Here is a 22054-nt window from a genome sequence, read left to right as displayed (position 1 = left end):
ACGGGATACCTTTCGAAGGGGATTTTGTAACCCTCGGATAGGATCGACTGTACCCACATATCTTGTGAAAGGGAATGCCAGGCTACTGGGTACAGCGAAATCCTTCCCCCGACTGCCTCCAAGGGTGGACAGTCGGGCAACACCTCAGGGGTGCTGAAAGGGCTTCTCAGGAAGAGACTCCCTGTTGCCCTGGTTCTGAGGACCCCTGCCTCTAGGGCGGCATCTATTATTGTTACCCCTCTGCCTCTGGGGGTAAACTGACCACGTGGGTCCGGGGCAGCTCCTTGGGCTTTGCGGAACCACATCTTCCCTCCCTTCTGACCCTTGGGATATGGTCTAGAAGGGGTGGAAAAATGGACTCCAACGGCAGAAAGAGTTTTACCGTCCTGCTCACACCTGGTCAAGGTATCCTTCACCTGAGGTCCGAACAAAGCCGAACCATCAAAGGGGGTATTGGTGAAGGACGCCTTAAAGGGGTCCGCAAAATTACAAAGCCGCATCCAGGCTTGACGTCTAAGAGCCACTCCTGTGCCTGCGGCCCTGCTCGCTCCATCGGCCGCATAGGATATGAGCCGCATGGAAGAGTTGGATAAGGAATTCAGGATTGCTAGCTGTGAGACAATCTTTTCTTAAGCCCCAGCAGCAGAAGGATCCTGGACCACTTCACCTAGTTCCTTGAGAATATCTCTTTGAAGCCTGGTGAAGTGACAAAGGTAGTTCAGCGAACGCATAGCAAAGGTCGCTGAAGAAAACATCCGCTTTCCATACCTGTCCATGGTCCTAGAATCCTTGTTAGGAGGATGGACAGGTACTGAAGGATCCGCAAGTTCCTTCTTAGTGGCGGCCGCCACCACCATAGCATCCACAGAGACGCCCTTGGAAAGAAACTGTTTGTCCGTAGGGGCCGTAATAAACTTGGATGGTCTTCTGGGGACAGGTTCCACAGAATCTGGAGCTGCCCACGCCTTCCGAGCCACTACCTGCATAAGTGGGTCGAAAGGCGGAGACACCCAGGAGGTGGAGGGTCGGGATCCAAAAGCCTCCAGGTATACCGACTCATCCTCGAAGGGGTCAATGGATGGCCAATTCCCCCTCTGTTTGAGGAGCTCAAGGGGAGTCTGTGTGTTTCCTCTTACACGTCCTCTTCCGAGGGGGTTCACCTGCAGGATCAGGAGAAACTTCGGAAGAGGAAGATATTCCCAATGGGGAAACCTGGGGCGATGGATCCCTGGGCCTGAGAGCAAGAGGCTGGCAAGAGGCGTCTACAGGCACCGAAGAGGGAGGAGCTAGAGGGATGGACCATTGACCTGGCTCAGGAGCCAGGACACTCCTCATCACCTCAAAGGCTCCCCTCCCCGGGAGACCGGAATATTCCCGTTCCGAGGAAATAGGAATTCCTGGCTCCACTGAGAGGGAAGGCTCAGAGGTCGATGTCGGTGCCGGGCTTACATAAGCCGTGGCCCCGAGAGGGAGAGCGGGTCGGACAAGGGTCCGATGCCACTAGCCCCTCGGAGCCGACTAGGGAAACTTCGACGACCGGATCCCTCCAAGGAAGGTCTCAAGGAGGAGATCGGAGCCGAAGACGACGGAGCCGAAAAGGATGTATCGGTTCCGGCGCCGAAACAGTCGCTGTCCCGAGAAGCTCCGGCTCCGAACTCTGGTGGGGAGTCTGAGGAGGAAGTTCAAGGGGTGAAGCAATAGCCGAAGTCTGTTGAGACGGGCTATGGAGCATTTGGGCCAGTGCCTGCGACTTTAACAGCCTGCTTACCACCCTCTCTAAATCGTGGTCAGACAGCCTGGAAGATCTCGAAGATCGGCTCCGATGACTCCGCTCCGACAAAAGAGGAGACCCCGGAGCCGAGTGGATAGATTCCAAAGATGGGGACCGAGATCTCTTCTTGGAGGAAGTCATCGCAGCCGACGTCCTATGGGTTCCAGATGGAGCCGAGGGCTTCTCGGCTCCGATACTGGATACTGTGTCGGCTCCAGCCGGAGCCGACAAGGCAACAGCAGATTGGGTGTCGGAACCGATCGGAACCGACCCTAGCTGAGAAGGAGAAAGATCGGCTCCGGCCGGAGCCGATCTCGACTCCGAAGGAGTCGGAGCCACCGGGGGAGGCTTGGAAGCTGTAGCCTGACCCTTGGATGGCTTGGAAGGCTTACTGGACCCAGGTTTAGTGGGTGAACCTTCCGGCTTTAGCAAGCCACGGAGGATTAACTTGTTCCTCCTTTCCTGCAGGACTCGCTGGCTAAAGAGTGACACAAAGCACAGGAGTCCTGCAGGTGTAAAGGCCCCAGGCAGTAAACACAAGAAGTGCGACCGTCTGTCAGAGACATTTTCTGACAGCACGAGTCACACTTCTTGAAGCCCGAGACCTTTACCTCTTTAGACATAGTCTAAGGAAAAGAGTAATAAAATACTCACACAGACACACACACACTAAAAACAGTCACACAAATTAATCCCAAAACACAGACACACAGATAGGGATTAATAAGGAAGGCCTAGGCCTAACTGAAAATTTTTTTAAAACTTTTTATAAAGTAAAATTTTTTTCTATAAGGGAATAGGGTGATTAAATGTGACACTATACACTAAAAAATAGGAAAAAGGGGAAGATAAACCCTGACTAAAGCTGTTTGAAAACTCAAACTTACCTCAGCTGGCAAAAAAGGAGACCTCTTCGCAAAGCGGCAAACGAGATCTGAGGTAGTTCCGCCTTGCATCATGGGATATAGGGTTGCCTCGAGCTGGTAAAAGGAGTTCTCAAGCTAAGCAAGTGCCGAGTCGGAGCCGAGGATCGGCTCCGAACCCATCCAGCAAGAATGAAGGCGAGATTGACAACTTAACATGCCACCATAACAGGGCCCTCCTGCAAGCCTTGCTGATAGCGATGGGGTGATGGAGATGAAAAAACTGAAAGGACCATTGCACTAGAAGGGTCCACTGCAGTACCCTCATGTTCAGGCAGGTGCATGGAAGGAGCATTATCGCTGCCGCCATAGAGCCCAGCGCCCTCAGGACCAATTCTGCCGGTGGGGCTTCTGACTGGAGGATGGCCCGCACATGAAGTTGCAAATTCCGTAGTCGTTCCGAAGTCAGGAAGGCTCGTAGATATCTGGTGTCTATTCTGGCTCCTATAAATTCTATGACTTGTGTCGGAGCAAGGAAAGATTTGTCTGCATTGATCGTGATGCCTAATTGGGGGGCTAGGCGGAGAAAGTAATCTCTGGCTGAGCAAAGTAGATGCCTTGTTGGGGCGGTCAGGAGCCAGTCGTCCAGGTACGGGAAGACCTGCATTCCCTGGAGTCTCAGGTGGGCCGCTATCACTGCTAACACCTTGGTGAACACCCTGGGGGCTGTGGTGAGGCCAAAAGGAAGGACCCTGAACTGGTAGTGACTGGCTCCCAGCCAGAAGCAGAGAAACCTCCTGGATCATCTGTCCATTAGAATGTGGTAGTATGCATCCTTGAGGTCTATAGAGCACATCCACTCGTTCTCCCGTAGGAGGGGGAGAATAGATTGAAGAGTGACCATTCGGAATTTTTCCTTGGTTACCGACAGGTTCAAATGGGAAAGGTCTAGAATTGGTCTCAAGTCCCCCGTCTTTTTTGACACCAGAAAGAGCCTGGAGTAGAACCCTAATCCGAGCTGGTCTTGGGGGATAGGCTGGATGGCTCTTTTTCCTAGCAGCTGCTGGATTTCTGCGGCTGCAGCCTCCCTCTGATCAGGTGGTACATCGGGGAGGTTCCTGATTTTGGGGACATGAAGTATTGGTATTTTGTACCCTCTGGATATAATTCGAAGCACCCAGCGGTCTGACGTGATGGACTCCCCTCTGCCCCTGGGGCGGCGTCCTCCTTGTCCTCCTCTGCCACGGAAGGACTGTCCTTGTCCGGGTGTTTAGGGACTGGCTCCACGGTGTCCAGGTCCTTCCACGCCCTGGTGGTAATAAGGTCCAGCAGGGGGTCAGCCGGAGGGGACACCCAAGAAGTAGACGGGCCTGCTTCGAATGTCTCCAGAAACACGGACTCGTCAGAGGAAGCCTTGGGGGCAGACCACCCACCTCTGATCCTAAGCATTTCCATGATGTCTCCAAAGGAGACATCCTCAGGGGGTGATCTTGAGGAGCCTTCCCCTTCATCCAAGTCTGTGTCCTCGGTTAAGGACTCAGGGGAGTCCACGTGCCTCCTCTTACACTTGTGCTTGCGAGGCACTTCCTTGGGGGGGCTGTCCGAGGAGGTCTTGCCAGCAACATTCTGTTCCAATGGAACAACCTGGGACATCGAAGCAGGCTGTCCCTGTGGCCGGGTGATGGAAGCCTGGCCCAGCAGAGAGGGAGTGCAGGGTGGAGCCGAGACAAGGGCCGGGAGTCCGGATGCTCTCGACAGATCCCTCTCCACTAAATCAAAGGCCGAGGGGGAACCGCTCTCCCTGGGCTCCGAGAGCCGACTCCCACTCGGATCCGATGAAGGGATCGGAGCCGGCGCCGAGACCGTTGGATTCGAAGGACCAGTGTGCTCCGACCTGGACGGAGCCGAAGGCACACTGAATCCCTTGGATCCGAAGCTCGGCCCACGGCTCCGAGAGGTCGGATCCGACAGACTCGAGGGCAGGGTCGGATCCGAAGTACCAAGTACTGTCGGCGCCGACCCACTCCTGGCTCCGACGCTGCCCGGCTCCGAACCCGGGAAGCGGGTCGGAGAAGGAGCAATTGGAGCAAAAAAAGGTGTCGAGCTCCCGAAGGGAGGCAAACACTCCCATCTGCAGCTGGGCCTGGATGAACCTTCGCATCATCCGGTCCAAGTCTGCATCTGACATACTGTAAGTCGATCTCAATGAGGCCACCGAGGCAGGCCTGGAATGCCGCCTTGATGACCTCGATGGAGATCGGGCCTCCTCCTCCTCGGGTCCCGGGGAGAAACAAGGAGATCGGAGCCGAGGAGGAAGAGACCTAGAAGCTGTGGAGGGAGAAGCCCGCTTAGCCAGCGGGGCCGAAGCGGAGGCCTCGGCCGTGCTTCTCCCTCCTGGCCTCCCTGTCCTCCGGCGCTTTAGCGGGAGTTTGAGTCTTGGCCGAAGGAAGGGGGGCAGGAGTGGCTATCACCACAGGCTGTGGTAGTGCCACGGGAGGAGCGGGGGCCGGAGCCGAGTCCGGGGGCAAAAGTCCCGCCAGGACCAGCTTTGACCTCCGCTCTTTCAGTGCCCTGGGGTTGAACGCTGCACAAATGGTACAGCCTGAGGAGAGGTGTTCAACCCCAAGGCACCGAACGCAGCGTGTGGCCATCAGCCGGGGAGAGCTTATGGCCACACTCGGTACATTTTGAAAAAATGGCTTTTGGGGCCTCTGCCATACTGAGGGAAAAAAAGTTCTACACAAGCACACAGGCCCCAAAAAACTAACACACACACACACACACTCACTAATGACCAGCGAGGGGAGGGAAAAAACTAAGTAAAAGGTACAAATAATAAAGGGAACCTAACACTTACACACTGTTTTAACTTTATAGACAGAAAGGGATGAAGAAATTACACTTATCAGAATAAGTCCCTAAGAGCTCTGCAAAACCCAGCTACTCACAAGCACGGCAGACTAGATCTGAGGTCATGGAGGGTTGGCAGGGGATTATGGGTGAGGGGAGGAGCTAGGAGCTCGGATCCATTAGCTATGAAACAAGTTGCCGGCTCGGATCCGATATCGGATCCAAGACTCACAGGTTGCTGACAAATGAAGTCCCTACTTCAGATCATAAATTTCAGAATCCTGATCAGAAGAATCATAAGCAAATTCAGTCCTAGGTCTCTTAGAAGGGGAAGGTTGGCTTGCCCTGATTAAAGTAATAAGGTCTTTAGCGATTCTTATCATTTGTTTTTTAGGCATAGAGGCCTGACCATGCGGTCTGGGTGTTGGTTTTCTAGGCATGAATCGAGTTTTAGGCCTTGAAGAAGAAGATGGCGTTGGTTTAATATGCAAGTCAGTAGGCCTGAGTACACCCTCAGGAGCCGGTGCCTGCACACCGGCTCTGGACCCATCCAAGGTAGAGACATCCGCAGGTTCCACAGTTGAAGCATCTCACGGCATACCGGACTCCGAATGGGTCTCAGTAGAGGCCTGCAAATCTGAAGTAGCGGGTATCAGGGGCTGTGAAAGCACCTCACTGAGTACCGGCGAAATGGCGACTAGCTTAGGAGAAGCGTTGTCAGCAGCTTTGGGCCTAGGTGGCCTGTCTCTGCCTTTATCTTTTCGTTTTTTTGGAATGTCGGTAGTCGGGTGGCTTACCAAAGCCATATCTGGATAATTGAACCGAGTACCAAAATATTTAGAAGCGTAAATATACCGGCGACGAATAGTTTGTTGTTTAAATAAGGCACAAAACTGACAGCGAAGTACGTCGTGGTCAGGGCCTAGGCAAGAAATACAGTACAAATGAAAATATTTATGAGGTATTTGCTTTCCACAAGAAATACAATTACTGACTTTTACTGACATCGGTTTAGAGCAAGAAAACGTTTCCCCAATGGGGTACTTAGCTTTAGTTGAAGACTTTGGTTCTGAAACTCGAAAACGAAAATTTCAGGAGTCGGCCGACCAGCACTTGCGAACTGCTTCTGCTTCGGGCACCGCACAACAAGAAAGACTGATGTAATGGCATCAGCTGCATGCTTTATACCCCTGACAACCTGACATCATGGAAGATGAGACAGCAACCGACGCAGGACCCAAGACTTTGATAATCAGGCCAGCTGAGGGCTACTGTAAGCAGACAGCCCCAAAAGTGATGACTGCAACAGTGAAACATGAAGAACATCCATGGCCTTAAGCTCAATGCCAAAAAATGTGTCGTTATCCCCTTTGAAAAAAACCTGGTTCCAGTGAATTACCACATTGATGGTAGTCCACTGAACGCAGAAGGCGTTATAAGAGATCTGGGAACAGGTTGACAGCAACCTCTCTTTTGATCACCGCATTGCCACCGTGGTCAGAAAGCCCTTCTATGTGGCACATCTCACTACTAAGGGTTTTGCATCTAGGAAGAAAGAGGTCATTGTCTCCCTCTACTCTTCCCTCATTAGGCCAATCATCGAGTACAATGACCCATTTGGCATGTACCTCACTAGACACCTGCAACAACCGGAGAGGCTGCAAAAGTACCTCACAAAGAGGATCCTAGGCCTTAAACACTTGTCCTATATGGATAGACTTAAAAAACTACAGCTATTCTCTGTCTTATATCGCCTATTTAGAGGCGATCTCTGCTTGACTTACAAAGACATGTCTGACCCAGCTCTGTTAGAAATGCTACATCTAAAGAAATCCCAATCCCTCTGCATCACACGCTCCAGAGACCTCAACCTGATTACCACAATCAAAAGAACGTACTGGAGGGACAGGTTCATACCCCAGAGACTGCCCATGCTATGGAATAGACTTCCCATACATGTCAAGCAGAGCACCTCGCTGATCCTCTTCACGAGAAATCTTGATGAGTGGATGGGAAATAGAAAATTCAACACAGGGATAACTCCAGTGGCTCTACTCGACAGAGCCACTGGCAACTAAGGTCGGGTGGCACGATGCCAGGGTAATCCTATGGCTTGGCTTGTAAAGGCCCCATGGCCATGAGCCTAGTACACACTTATGAACCTATGAACTTTCGCTAACAAAACAGATGTGCAAAACGGAAGTAGAATACACCATTCTTATCACTGTGCAGTCTTTCAACCTTACAAGCAGTTAGCAGTCATATTTGTGAATTGATTACCTTATCCTCCAAATGAGAACATTAAAGAAAAATAGAATGAATCTGACAAGCAAGCATAAACAGATATGCACATTTTTAGGTGACACTGAGAACTGTTGACTGAGACTAAAAAGATAAGATAATACAGAGAAAATGATTTACATTTACATTTTTTTTTACATAGAAAGGAGGCTAAAAGGCAGCTTTAGAATACAAGCCAATAATTTTAACGTAAGGTGGTATATGACAATGTGTGAAGGGGTGTAGAAAGGATTTGTTATGATTAGAAATGAACAATTCCTAAATCATAATATTGGTATTACAGCGCTTGCAAGCTGCAGCTCTGAATAAGAATTTTAAGATTGGTCCTGACTGTATGGCAGGAGGTACTTGGGTTTAAGTGTGTAGGTAGGAATTACAAAGTTTGCAGTCCCAACATGGAAAGCTGGGGCCAAAGTATAATCTACTTCTGGAAGTTTAAAGGGCGGACAGAAGGCAGACGTGATATGAGGCTATAGTTTGAGCAATGTTATAATAGATGGCTTGCAAAAAATGGGAATGAGTAAGTATACTGTACACTTCAGCTTGATACATTTTGGTAAGCTGACTGTAGCAGTTAATTCCGTAGCATACCCAGGGAGGGGAAAGAGGGGCAATAGCTCCTGGTGCAAAGTGTTGGGGCACGATCAACTGATCTCAATCTTTCTTTAATGCAATACCAGTTTTCAAAAGCCAGTATTGCATGTGTGGTCAAATCTGAGCTTTTAAAAGTAAAGACATTTTTTTTTTTAACCAAAACCTGAGCACTGTTGCGCTCCATGCAGGCAGGGTACAAATTGTAGCAACTGTTTGCTGCTGCATTTGCAGCAAGCAGTTTTCTACAGTTTAAAAAGAAGAAATATGTTTTTTTTTTAACTAAAACATGACCGCTATAACACTCCATGCAGGTAAATATAAACTGTAATAGCTGTTTTCTACAGTTTAAAAATAATATATATATTTTTTAATAAAATGTATTGAAAAAGGGTTGGTGGACCTGAATGGTTGGGGCAGAATGGGGGGGGGGGGTTCGTGCATTTGGCCACCTGATTGGTGTCCCAGTAGAAGGAATGTCTTTTTTTTTTTTTTTGTTCTTTAATGAAAGAGCTTGGGGGGAATAGATGAAAGTATAATACGCCAGTCGCTTACAATTTAGCGATCAGTTTATTTGCTTTTCACTTGTAGAGCTGAGGGGTTAGGTTGCTGGTTTATAGTACTGGCCCAGGGTGCTAATTGAACCAGCTACACTTCTGTGTTAATTGTACAATATATGTATTTGCTTTACAAATATTTAATGCTGACTGTGGTTCTTAAGCATCCCAATGCCTTGGTTGACAGTCTCTTTCTCCTGAAGAGTGGATGACTTGTAACAGGATGTTTTGAAGTGGTACACTGAAGAATTTACCTTTTAAAAGACGAATTTCTGTGCCAATAACCACTCCTATTTCATTACAGTCTCCTTTCTCCTTGCAAGTAAAGAAACTCAGTTAAGTTGTGTTGAGTGACAGTGGGGATGGCAGAACAGAGTTTTCTTGACCTATACTACCATTATTATGCTAAATTCACCAAGTTGTAATGTAATATATACTGTATGTCTGTTGTTTTTGAACAGCTAAATTCACTAAGTTGTACTGTAACATGTACTACATGTCTGTTGTTTTGAACAAATTGTCCTCTTAATGATGGATCTAACTTGCTAGTGATAATATTTTGAATTGCAATTTCTCTTGTTACTGCAACTGTGTCATGGAGCTTATCTCCCTGGGCCTCCACTGAAAATGGGCCTTTCAAAGCCCAGTGGACTTCCCTGGTCATCAAACTTCTTCTTCTTCTTCTTTCGGCTGCTCCCGTTAGGGGTCGCCACAGCAGATCAACTGTTTCCATTTCTTCCTGTCCTCTGCATCTTGCTCTGTCACACCAACCACCTGCATGTCCTCTCTCACCACATCCATAAACCTTATCTTAGGCCTTCCTCTTTTCCTGTTACCTGGCAGCTTCATCCTTTGCATCTTTTTCCCAATATACTCTGCATCCCTCCTCAGCACATGTCCAAACCAACGTAATCTTGCCTCTCTGGCTTTGTCTCCAAATCTTCCAACCTGGGCTGACCCTCTAATATACTTATTCCTAATCCTGTCCATCCTCATCACACCCAGTGCAAATCTTAACATCTTCAGCTCTGCCACGTCAAGCTCTGACTCCTGCCTTTTTGTCAATGTCACTGTCTCCAACCCATATAACATAGCTGGTCTCACTACCCGCTTGTAGACCTTCCCTTTCACTCTTACTGCTACTTGTCTATCACTAATCACTCCTGACACTCTTCTCCACCCACTCCATCTTGCCTGTACTCTCTTCCTTACCTCTCTTCCACACTCACCGTTACTCTGAACTGTTGATCCCAAGTACTTAAACTCATTCACCTTTGCCACCTCTACTCCCTGCATCCTCACCATTCCTCTATCCTCCCTCTCATTCATACACATATATTCTGTCTTAGTCTTGCTGACCTTCATTTCTCTTCTCTCTAGAGCATATCTCCACCTCTCCAGGGTCTCCTCCACCTGTTCCCTACTCTCACTACAGATCACAATGTCATCTTTAAACATCATAGTCCACGGGGACGCCTGTCTGATCTCATCTGTCAACCTGTCCATCACCATTGCAAATAAGAAAGGGCACAGAGCTGATCCTTGATGTAATCCCACCTCCACCTCTGTAATAAATAAATAAATAAATTATAGAAATAGGGTGCAGCATGTTCTGTACCAAACAGTCTGCAAGAAATTTTCTGAACTGTTAGGCACCATTTTATACCTCGATATGGATTTTTACTGTTATTTGAATGAACTAGTGTAAATCTGTGTAAAATTTGACTTGATTTATGCTTACCATCTGTCTTTGTTTTTAACATTTAGTTACTCTTTCAGTGGATTGGGGTTATTTTTGTAGCATCTAACTACATTATATGTTTTTATTTAACCATTAAGAGTCTTCTGTTTGAAGTTTGCAAGGAAGAATTATTATCTCTGCCTCAAAAAAAAAAAAGGATCTCACAGCCCTGCATATCCAAATAACAGCACTGGCCCCAAAACAATACTTGACTGCCAAGACCTTGCAAATGCAAGTGGTTGCGCTGCAGTTTAGACCACATATGGAGCACTACAGTGCTCAGGTTTGACCGCAAATGCAATACCGGCTTTTAAACGCCAGTATTGCATTAAAGAAAGATTGGGATCAGCTGATCATGCCTTTGTGCCCGGGGCAACTGCCCCTCTTGCCCCTCTCTAGATATGTTACTGAATTAACAGTTACATTCAGCTTATCAAACTATCTGAAGTTGAACTGTACAATTTAACAATACAAAAATTTAGAAGTCACCACAAAAACTCTCTTGTTTCAACATACTACTTCTATACCAGCAGTTTGTTTTTGCTTTCTTGCAGGCCTGTCAACCTAAAGATTACCTGAGTTCTTTGTTTTTGGGCCACTTGGCACAGTCACATCTTCACTTTCTATTGGCTGGCTAGACAGTGAGTGAACAATGATGTCAGCTACTCGGACAGCCACCTCTTTCACATTGCTCTGGAGACCTAGGATCTGCCTTCCTTCAGTAGGGTGCTGCATTACCTGCAATTAAAGAATTAAATAAATAAATGCCAGCTTCTGTTAAGAAGAAAAAAAAACTCCCGCTAGAAAAAAAGAAGTTATGTACTCACCATAACGTTCCATGTGTGTTGTCCATCTCGCCTTCATTCTTCACTTGTTGGGTTCGGAACCAAGGATCCTATACAAAAGCTCAAGGACTTCCACTAGCTCTTGGCTGTAACCCTATCCCATTATGCCTCAGCAAAGCTCCACAAATCTTGTTTGCTGATATAACAACAGATACCAAAAGAACTATTTTCCTGTCTATTAGATCAATGAAGAAAGGTCAGAGAACATTATTTGCCAATTGTAACTGCTCGGTCCTCCAGGAGCGAAAGGTTGGGGGAAGGAGGGTGGGACGTAAGAATGAAGGCAAGATGGACAACACACACATGGAACATTACTGTGAGTAAACTTCTTTATGTGATGTCCTATCTTGCCTTCATTCCTCACTGGTTGGGACAGCATTCCTAGCACCATATTTCTTGGGTGGCTCACAGGAGAATATTCTTCAGAACAGGGACCCAAAGAAGGCCCTGTTCCTGGAGGCCAAATCCACTTTGTGGTGAGTGATGAAGGTCTGAGGCTTTACCCATGTTGCTACAGCACAAATGGTATCAACTGGTAGTCTCACTAGAAAAGCAGACGAGGTTGCTACAGCCCTTGTAGAATGACCTTTTACTTTTCCAGGGAGTTCTCTGTTTTGAGATTTGTAAGTAAAGGTAATACAATTGAAAGCCATTTTGAAAGTGTGTTTTTTGATACAGGAGCACCTTTCTTGTTATCTGAAAATGATATCAATAACATATCAGATTTTCTGTAATTCTTTGTTCTATGTAAATAGAAGTGTAATTGCCTATGTACATCTAGCTGGTGCAGCATATACTCTACCCTGTTCTCATAGTTGGGGAAAAAAATGGCAAGTCTATGGATTGAATCAAATTAGATTCTGAGCATACATTGGGTAGAAAAGATGGGTTTGTTCATAGAGATACTTTATCTTTGTGGAAAGGCATGCAGGAAGGCCTTATCGACAATGCTTGTAGCTCTGAGTCTCTTCTAGCAGAAGTGATGGCTGCCAAAAAGATTGTCTTCCACGTTAAAAACTTTAGATCACAGGATGATGCAGGTTCAAAAGGGGGAGAATCAAATGGGTAAAACAAACTTTAGGTCCCATGGCACTGGAGGATCTTTGATGGGTGGTCTCAGTAACATAGTACCCCTCAGGAAAGCTTTGCAAAGTCTGTGGGACATTACATTCGGCCCCCATTCATCTATATGGAAGTTTGATATAGCTGCTAGTTGAACTCGAATAGTAGCTGCAGTTGCACCTTCATTAAAAAGCTTTGCCAAGAATTCTAATATAGAGGATATAGGGGCAGAGAAAGGGTCAATGTGATTATTTAAGGCCCAAAGGGAAAATCTCTTCCATTTGCTCATGTATAATTTCCTGGTTGAAGCCTTATGAGACGAGCTCAAAATATGTTTCACTGAAGGGGAAATGTCAGGGAGCCTGGCTATGTGTGGAACTGGAGCAGCCAAGCTGTCAACTTGAGGGTTCAAACTGAGGGGTGGAGCATCCCTGATGTATGAGTCAAGAGGTCTGGAACTGGGTCCAGAATCCACAGCTCCTCCTGGAGATGAGGCCAAAAAAAAAGGGGAACCATATCTGACGAGGCAGTGCGGGGTGACTAGTATTAAACTCCTTCCCAATGAGCAGCTGGCTTTCTGAAGAACTTTGGATATCAATGGAAAGGGGGGAAAAGCGTAGAGGAGACTTGGGGGCCAATCGTGTACAAGTGCATCCCTTGGTGACTCCCCTGGAGGGGGATCAGGGAAATGTAGCTGCTGCATTTGGCATTCATGGACGTGGCAAAAAGGTTGCAGCAAGGCTGGCCCTACTTGCGGAAAATATCTTCCGCCACTTCTTGTTTTAGGGACCACTCATGAGGCATTAGAATCACTGTGCTGAGTTAGTCTGCTATCACATTGGATTTCCCTGGCATGTGCGTTGCTGTCAGAAAATGCTGGGAAGAGGCTGCCCACTGCCATGCTCTCAGGGGCTCCCGAAAGAGGGGGTAAGACTTGGTTCCTCCTTGTTTGTTTATGTACCACACAACTGACATGTTGTCTGTCTGTTTTGCAATAGCTCCTAGCGGAAGAAAGTCTTGGAATGCGTGCAACGCTAGAAGCACCGCCCTCATCTCTAGGACACTGGTGTACAAGTGGGCCTCGTGATCCCACCAAGTACCTTGGACTCTCCTTCCCAGATAATGCCTCCCGCCCTATCTGGGAAGTGTCCGTGGTCACTGTGGCTAGCGGATGTGGAAGAACAAAGGGTCGACCTAGAGTCACATGAGTGAAATGAAGCCACCAACGAAAATCTTTCCTGCAAGATTCTGTTATTATAATTTGGTGAAACATGGGTAGCTCCTGTATGGACCTCTGAGTGAACAGCAGCCACTGCAAAATTCTCATATGCAGGCATGCCAATGGCATCAAGCTTATTGCTGCTGCCATGGTACCCAAGACTTTCAGGACAGTTCTTGCTTGTACTTTTTCTTGGAAAGTAGATTTTTGACTTGGTGTTGTAGGACTTGAATTTTTTCAGGAGGAAGCTTTGCCATCATTTGTTTTGCATCTAGATCTGCTCCTATAAAAATGATACACAGAGATGGCAACAAGGCAGATTTTTCGTAATTTATTGTGATCCCTAGGTGAGAGCAAAGCTGTAAGGTGGTGTTTCTTGCTTTTGTTAGTAGATGCTCAGTGGTGGCAGTTAGGAGCCAGTCATCTAGGTACGGCTCGGAATCCTAGGCACCTCAAGTGAGCCGTGACTACTGCCATGCACTGGATGAACACTCTGGGGGCTGTAGTGAGATCAAGGTGCAGAGCTCGAAACTGGTAGTAACTAGCTTCCAGCAATAAGCTCAAATGACTCCTGGATCACCTGTCCATTTTTATGTGGTAGCACGCATCCTGGAGGTCTATCAAGCACATCCAATCGTCTTGTCCCAGAAAGGGGACTACTGAATGAAGTGTTACCATCTGAAACTTTGATTTTTTTTACAGACTTGTTTAATTTGCTGAGATCAAAGATGGGTCTCCAGTCCCCTGTTTTATTTGAAACTAAAAAGAACCTTGAGTAAGTTCTGGATCCAATTTGGTCTGTGGGGACTGCTTGGATGACTCTTTTGTCTAGCAACTTCTGTATTTCTAGAGTTGCCTGATCCCTCTGACTGGATGAAATGTCTGGGATGTTTTTTGTGTATGGGGTGGAGAAGGAAAAGGGTATGTAGTAGTCTCTGGATATGATTGTTTGTATGTACCCACTTGTCTTTTGTAATTTTTAGCCAGGCTTTTGGGTACAAAGATAAGTGACCCCCGACTACCTCCAGAAATGGACAGATGGACCTCCTTTCAGGAGCACTGAAAGGGATTACCAAAGAAGGATTCCCTGTCACCCTGGTTTTGTGGACCCTCTCTGCCTCATGGTTGACGTCCTCCATTGGTACTTCCCCCTCTGCCCCTGGGGGAAGAATCACCACATGTGTCCTGGAAAACTCTCTGGGATTTTCGAAACCACATTTTTCCTCCCTTCTGATCTTTTGGGTAAGGTCTGGTAGGTAGGGAGAAATGGACTCCAACGGCAGAGAGAGTCTTTCCTTCCTGTTCATACCCAGTTAGTGTGTCTTTGACTTTTGGCCTGAACAAGGACGAGCCATCGAAAGGGGCGTTAACAAAAGAAGATTTAAAAGGTTCTGCAAAATCACACAAGCGCATCCAGGACTGTCTCCTTAGGGAAATTCCTGTACCCGCTGCCCTACTCGCTCCATCTACCGCATAAGCAATGAGCCTCATGGAGGAGTTGACCACTAAAGTTAAGGTGGAGAGCTGAGAGGAAACTTTGTCGGAAACCCCTGCAGCTAAAGAACCTTGGAGGGTATCTCCTAGCTCTTTCAGGAGATCTCTCTGAAGCCTAGTAAAATGAGTCAGGTAATTCAGTGATCTGAGTGCAAAAGTCTCTGAAGAAAACATGCTCTTTCCATATCTGTCCATCGTACGAGACTCTTTGTTCGGCGGCTGGACAGACGAGGATGTCTCTGAAAGTTCCTTCTTGTGGCTGCCGCCACTACCACAGCATCTACTGAACATCCTTAGTAAGAAACTCCTTGTCCAAAGGTGCAGTAATAAATCTGTTTGGCATTTAAGGAACAGGTTCCACTATCTGGAGACTCCCACGCCTTTCGACTAGCTACATTCATAAGTTTGTCGAAGGGGGGAGACAACCAAGTGGTGGAAGGGTGAGACCCGAAAGCCTTCAGGTACACAGACTCCTCCTCAGAAGGGTTGACGGTCTTCCAGCCACCTCTCTGCTTTAGTATTTCTAGGATGTATGCGAAGAAGACATCCTCAGAGGGTGACCGTCAGGACCCTTCTGACTCATCAAGGTCTGTATCCGAAGTGATAAACTCCTCTGGGGAGTCTAAATGCTTTCTCTTGTATAATCTCTTTCGAGGAACCTCTTCAGAAGGGTATTCTGGAGAGGTTTCAGAAGAGAGGGTTTCACCCAATGGGGCATCCTGAGGCTTTGGGTCTCCACGTCTGTGTGGATGCAATGGTTCCGAGACATACACTGGTGCCTTTGGGGGAAGAATGCCTGCACCTAAGAGTGAAGCAGTCTGTGGTGACGGCACTCTCCTCATCACCTCGAAGGCCCCCCACCCCTGATCGGAGGAAGCTCCTGGGACTGAAGTACCAGAGGGCATCCCGGAACCAAGTGGGGTTGGCTCCAAGGCCATGTAGGAGCTGAGCTCACCCTCGCCGAAGCCCCGAGAGGCAAGTTTGGATCAGACAACAGTCCAGTCCGACTCTCTTCCCCATATCTGACCCCTCGAGTTCAGACAGAACCGAAGATGTCGGAGCAGTAATCAGGCCAGAAGATCCTGGTGTAGGTCTCGGGTCCGACGGTTCCACTACAATCAGTTTCAGACACTCCATCTCCAAAGTCCCAGATTGAATTGGAGGAGGAATAGATGGAGGGAGGGTGGTCTTTGTCAGCTCCGAATCCCTCTGGGTTGGAGTTGACAATGGTTTGGCCAGCATCGGTGTCCTTAAAAGTCTCCGCACCACACAACCCACATCGTCGTCGGAGAGGCTCCTGGAAGATCGAGAGGAGGGAGCAGGAGATCTGACAGGTTGAGTCAATGCAGATCTGAGAGTTGAAAAAAACAGCTCCAGTTCTGGGGACCAGCTCCGTATCTGAAACTCCATTGGCCCCAAAACCACAGCAGGAGCCGAGGAGGAAGGTTTTTCAGGCCAACAGCCTTCAGGTCTGTGGATGACTCTTTTGCTAGTTTCTTTGTCGGCTCCAAATGAACAGTGGTAGCAGACAATCTTTTTCCCAACTTCTCTGATTTGGAAGACAGGGATTTTGATGATTTTGACATACTCTGACCTTCTTCGATTACCTCTGCGAAGGGGGTCTTTAGTAAACCTCTCAAAATTAGCTTGTTTTTCTTAAGCAATACTCTGTGACTAAATGCATGGCAAATAGCACATGATTCCTGAAGATGGACTGTGCCAAGACAGTACACACAAACTGTGTGACCATTGGTCATTGACATTTTTTGGTTACATTTGTCACACCTCTTAAACCCAGATGGTTTGGATTCTGTAGGATCCTTGGACATTATGCTTAGAATATCAATAGCAATAAACAATAACAACAATTATGAGAGTCTGCTCAACTAAGAAAAAAATTCTACTAGTAAACATTTTTTTAAACCACATCAAATACCACAGCAATGCAATTTCACTAGAGAAAGGAAAGCAGTTCTCTAAATTAAACAAATCTGCCTTATGAAAAGAAAATACAGGAAGGGGACAAGGCCCTCTAAGTTAAATGGGCCAGCAGTAGCCCTCTAACTTAAACGAGCTTATGAGGGAAGTAAAACGACAGAGTTAACAAAATATTTTAATTTACCAAGCTCTCTAACTTAAACAAACTTAGATAACTAACTAAATCTAGCCGGGATAGGGAAGAGGAAAAAGGCCTAGAGAAAGAAATGATGGCCAATAGCAACAACAACCAACAGAGCAAACATGCTAAGCTCAAACCAATGTACTAAACACTATAAATCTTTATAATTATTTATAAAGCACAGTATTTCAAAAATAATGAAAGAAAATTTCCACATAGCCAGAGCCAAAATGGAAGCACCCAATCTTGTTTAGCGGCAAACAAGATCTGGGGAGCTTTCCTGAAGCATGATGGGATAGGGTTACAGCCATGAACTAGTGGAAGTCCTCGAGCTTTTGTGTAGGCCGAGCCGGAACCCAGGATTGGTTCCGTACCCAACCAGTTGAGAATGAAGGCAAGATAGGACAACATCACATCATAGTTTAAAAAATGTGACAAAACAATCCAAACTACTACATCAGAGCATGATATTATATCATACAGATCAGGAATCATAAATAATGTTTCTGATACACTTTCTCCAGTATCGCACTCAATTCTTACACTTTGGGCAGTGAGGTGACAAATTTGAATCCTGTGTTCCCTGATTTAGGAACAGAATGATCTGTAATTTTAATAGAAAAAGCTCAACGGTGCTAACCTCCTCAGACTACCTCAAGAGGTAATTCACTTATACAATGGCATGTTCTCAGCTGTCACAACATGAAAATCATGGAAGAATGCCTTGGAAGTTGTTCTTCTTTCGGCTTTTCCCAGTCAGGGGTCGCCACAGCGGAACGCCTGTCCGCTAATGATCAGCAGTAGATTTTTTACGGGTGCAGAGGTGCCAACTCGACGCCCAACCTTCAGCGAAGGCACGCCCATTCTATGCATGTCTTTCGAACGCCACTCGACTGTGGGGAGGACATGCAGACTCCACACAGAAGGTGCTCCAGATGAGAATCGAATGCCTTGGAAGTATGAGGGCTATTTTCTAATTCAGATTTCATTAGCTGCCTGTTCAGAACAGGTCATGGCTGCTAATTAACAAGGTCCTTGTTAGCAAATGCTAGCCAGGAGTCTCTGTAAGCAACCACCCAAACCATATGAACTGAATAGTAAAAGACAGCTTCCTTAATACCTGCAATGAATGCTTCCAAACTGCTACATACTTACCTCAGAAAACGTACCAGCAATGTCAAGTGGAATACTGCACAGAGATGCAGAGATAGTACAAGGGAAACATTACAGATTAGTAAAAATGAACTTTGTGAAATGCAATTACAATCCCTTTAAATCATGGCAAATGTAGTTAAAACTTGTTGCTGTGGTACTTCAATTTTTTTTTTTACTTCTTGTGCAGAACTGTTTAAAACAGCATGCTTGTTGCTAACAAAATTTGTTGCAGCCAGGGCCTCAGAAATGAGAATAAATCAGGAAGGCTGACTAAACTATCTGTTGATGTTATGCCATGTTTCTCCCAGAAAATTCTGTCTTCTCAGCAACTGGTCTTAAAGGTGATCTTACATTCATATATGTTTTATATATGTAATAGCCAACTAACTGCATTCTGTAACAGACAACCATGATATATGTTCTCAAAGTTTCAGAGTCACCACTATCAGACTTGCATTGCCATTTGACTTCTTTACTACATTTGTTGTTCATTTCACAAGAAACCTACACATTTTTCTGGATGGCAACATTACAAACTCTTGGTCATTATTCCCTCATCCACCTGTCACTCAAAATGCAGAAACATTATTGTAATAAGCAGCCATGCACGTCTCCATATGTGCCCTAAAGTAGACATTTGCTTGCACCTCTCTGTTCACTGTCCTTCTGCTGCAAGTCCTACACTCTCCAGGAGAGGAGACTGTCAGCCAAGGCAATGACTCATGCTGCCTCACCTCACCACATAAACAAGAACTGGTCTCTGGCTGCTCTAATCCTACACCCTTTCCCAAACTGGTCATTTAGCATTCAGGCCACAAACCAGAGCTGTCATCTACTCTGCCTGGTTGGCAAATATTCCCGATACACACTACTAAGCATTAATTTGCTAAATCTGAATTTTGCATGTTGCAACGGTTTACTATGCATTTGTTGACAAATGAGCTAATATGTGGATAGTTTAAACAGTTCTGACCTCAAGTGCTCTAGCTGTTTTGGACTTCTTGGCATAGCTCTCAACCTTCTATGTCCAAAATGAGGAATACTAGCCCTCATATTATGGAACAAATAGGCAAAATGTGGAACACATATTAATGGCTTACTAACAACTTCAACTAGGAAGGCCATAGGATGGTTAAAATATGCTTGTTTTACTTATAAAGATCTTTTAATGAATTAATATGATTCGTTTCCATTTACAATGGATTTCATTTTAAAAAATTCCTATCACTGAATGTGTGACAGAGTCTTTCAATGTGAAACTTTTTGGAAATTCGAGGAACATGAACTTTTTAAGACCCCAAATGATGAGGTACACTTGTGAGGTATGCTTCTTGGCTCCCTACATGTAAATGGTCTAACCTCTTAAGATATTTTGAAATATTTCCCTCACATTTTCAGAGACTGGCAGTATGTCACTTTCATATAAAACATTCTTAGCTTGTGCTCCACTTCAGATACAAAGCAGCTGAATCTTGAATCTTAAATGGAAAAATATTTTCATCTCAATTTCATGCCACAATGTTCAAAAAGAATACAAATATCACTTCTCTAGAGAAATGCTTATATTACAGCACCATGTATTTGTGTTTTGATATCTTGGACAGAATTTATAAGTAAGCTTTTATGTTAAACTGACTGCTTTGCAAACCTTGCAGTTAGTCAACTTCTAATCATTTTGACATGACTTTGAGCCTACCTACCTAGACTTGCCAGCATCACTATATAATTACTTCCAGAAATTCTTATCCAATTTTCAGAAGAAGACATCTGGATTATTTGTACCATAAAGGGCATTGCATGAGCTAACAAGCCAAAAAACAAGGGACAGGATGATCTCAAGTGTGTGCATATCTGTCTAAAAAATAAGATATATTCTTTTTGTTATAACATTTAAATGACAGAATATAAAAAATGACAGAATATATGTGTTTCTAATAAAAAGTATTTTTTTTATTTCACAATAGCAAACTAATACTATGATTCATATATATACTGAGTCTGTCAGCTAGAAAAAAAATCAGCTATGAATAAGACACTTCCTGCAGTCTGAGGTTTGATTCTCTCAACCTTCATTTGCCTACTCTGTGACCCTAAGCCAGTTACTTAAACAGATAGTGCTCCTGCGCTGTATCTAAAAAAGATTCATGTGCAGCAGTGCTCCGCTTCAGTTGACAAACAAACAAAAACAAATCAAATAATGTCAAATAAATATGCTTATTCTGAAATGGGTGGCAAATACAAAGAGAAGCAAATGGCAACACAGGCATATTACTGGTACTACCTAGCAATATAGAACCATAATTCAGAAACTGTGAGAAAACATATAATGATTCTCATCTGCAGAATGCACTAAGTTAGCAGTTCCTTATACAAACTACACATCTTTATGTTCATATACTATGTGAGCTGAACAAGGTGGACCAAATATCCTTATTCTCAGACCATCCTGAGTATCCCCGGGCAAGCTGAGTGACATAATCCCTCCAATATATACTAGGTCTATCTAGAGATCTACTTGCAGTAGGCTGTGCCTGGTGCATTTCCATCAGGATGTACCTAGGGGTCATCCTCATTAGAAGTTCCAAACCACTTTAACAAGCTCTTCTCATTCCAAATGAAAATAAAACTCAAAGATCTCATCAGAATGCTAAGGCCCACACTATCTTGGAAAGAAAGTCTAGCAGCCCTGTGAAGGAACATTACTCAGCTGCTTGTATCCAAGATCTCATCATTTTGGTTATTACCCAAAAATCAGAACCATGTGTGAGGATGAAGACACAGACTAACAATTAAACAGCTTTATCCTAAGACTAAACACTCACCTGACCGTAACAAACCAGTAAAATGCCTGTAATATTACCATTGTGCAGTCATTGCATCTCTGCCCTCACAGAGGCAAGATAACTTCTCTATCCCACCTGCAGTAAGTTGCTCCTCATTGACCTGCAGACAACAATCTGCTCTTTTCAGGCAGAAGACCATATCTTCTGATTTTAAGGTGATGGTTTTCATCCCACCAACTTTGCATTCCTCAGAGTACCATTGCAGTGCACCAGTATACAAACAAAGGAGCAAAGGGAACACAGCACAGTGGCACATCAAAGGAAAAGGTTTGTTGCGCGTATCATGCAATCTATCAAAATAAAAACAGGAAATCACAGAAGACTGAAGCAACTGCTGGGACCAGCTGATAAGCAACAGTAAGTTTATTCTAAGCATATTAAAAGTACAAAAATAGGAATGTGTCACATATAAATTGCCAGGATGGTGATGTATATTATGAATCATGCCTGGAAAAATATTAATGTGCTCACTTTTCATATCTAAGGGTATATCTTAGCCCAAGGAATCGATGGTCTCCTAAGGGCAGGAGTCGGAGATAAGACCATTATAAAGTTATTCATTATGTGGGCAAGAAGAGACAGCATAGAGATACTTAACATGATAAATGCTGTAATTAACATTGCCCTCTTTTATGAAGATTAT

General features: G+C 45.5%; 1 protein-coding gene across 2 annotated transcripts in view; it reads right to left on the bottom strand.

The window, feature by feature from the left end:
- LOC122813124 (phosphofurin acidic cluster sorting protein 1-like) overlaps positions 1–22054 on the bottom strand; it is a 3500289-nt gene that overhangs the window by 2559868 nt on the left and 918367 nt on the right. For both annotated transcript variants that reach the window (XM_044085266.1, XM_044085275.1), the window contains exon 5: positions 11250–11412. In XM_044085266.1, coding sequence (XP_043941201.1) covers positions 11250–11412 — 163 coding nt within the window. The remainder of the gene's footprint in view (positions 1–11249; positions 11413–22054) is intronic.

Source organism: Protopterus annectens, chromosome 1.part1 (assembly GCF_019279795.1).
Source record: "Protopterus annectens isolate FY-2018-M chromosome 1.part1, PAN1.0, whole genome shotgun sequence".
Classification (NCBI taxonomy): domain Eukaryota; kingdom Metazoa; phylum Chordata; order Ceratodontiformes; family Protopteridae; genus Protopterus; species Protopterus annectens.
The sequence above is the reverse complement of the archived record's forward strand: the minus strand, read 5'-3'. Positions and strand labels throughout refer to the sequence as shown.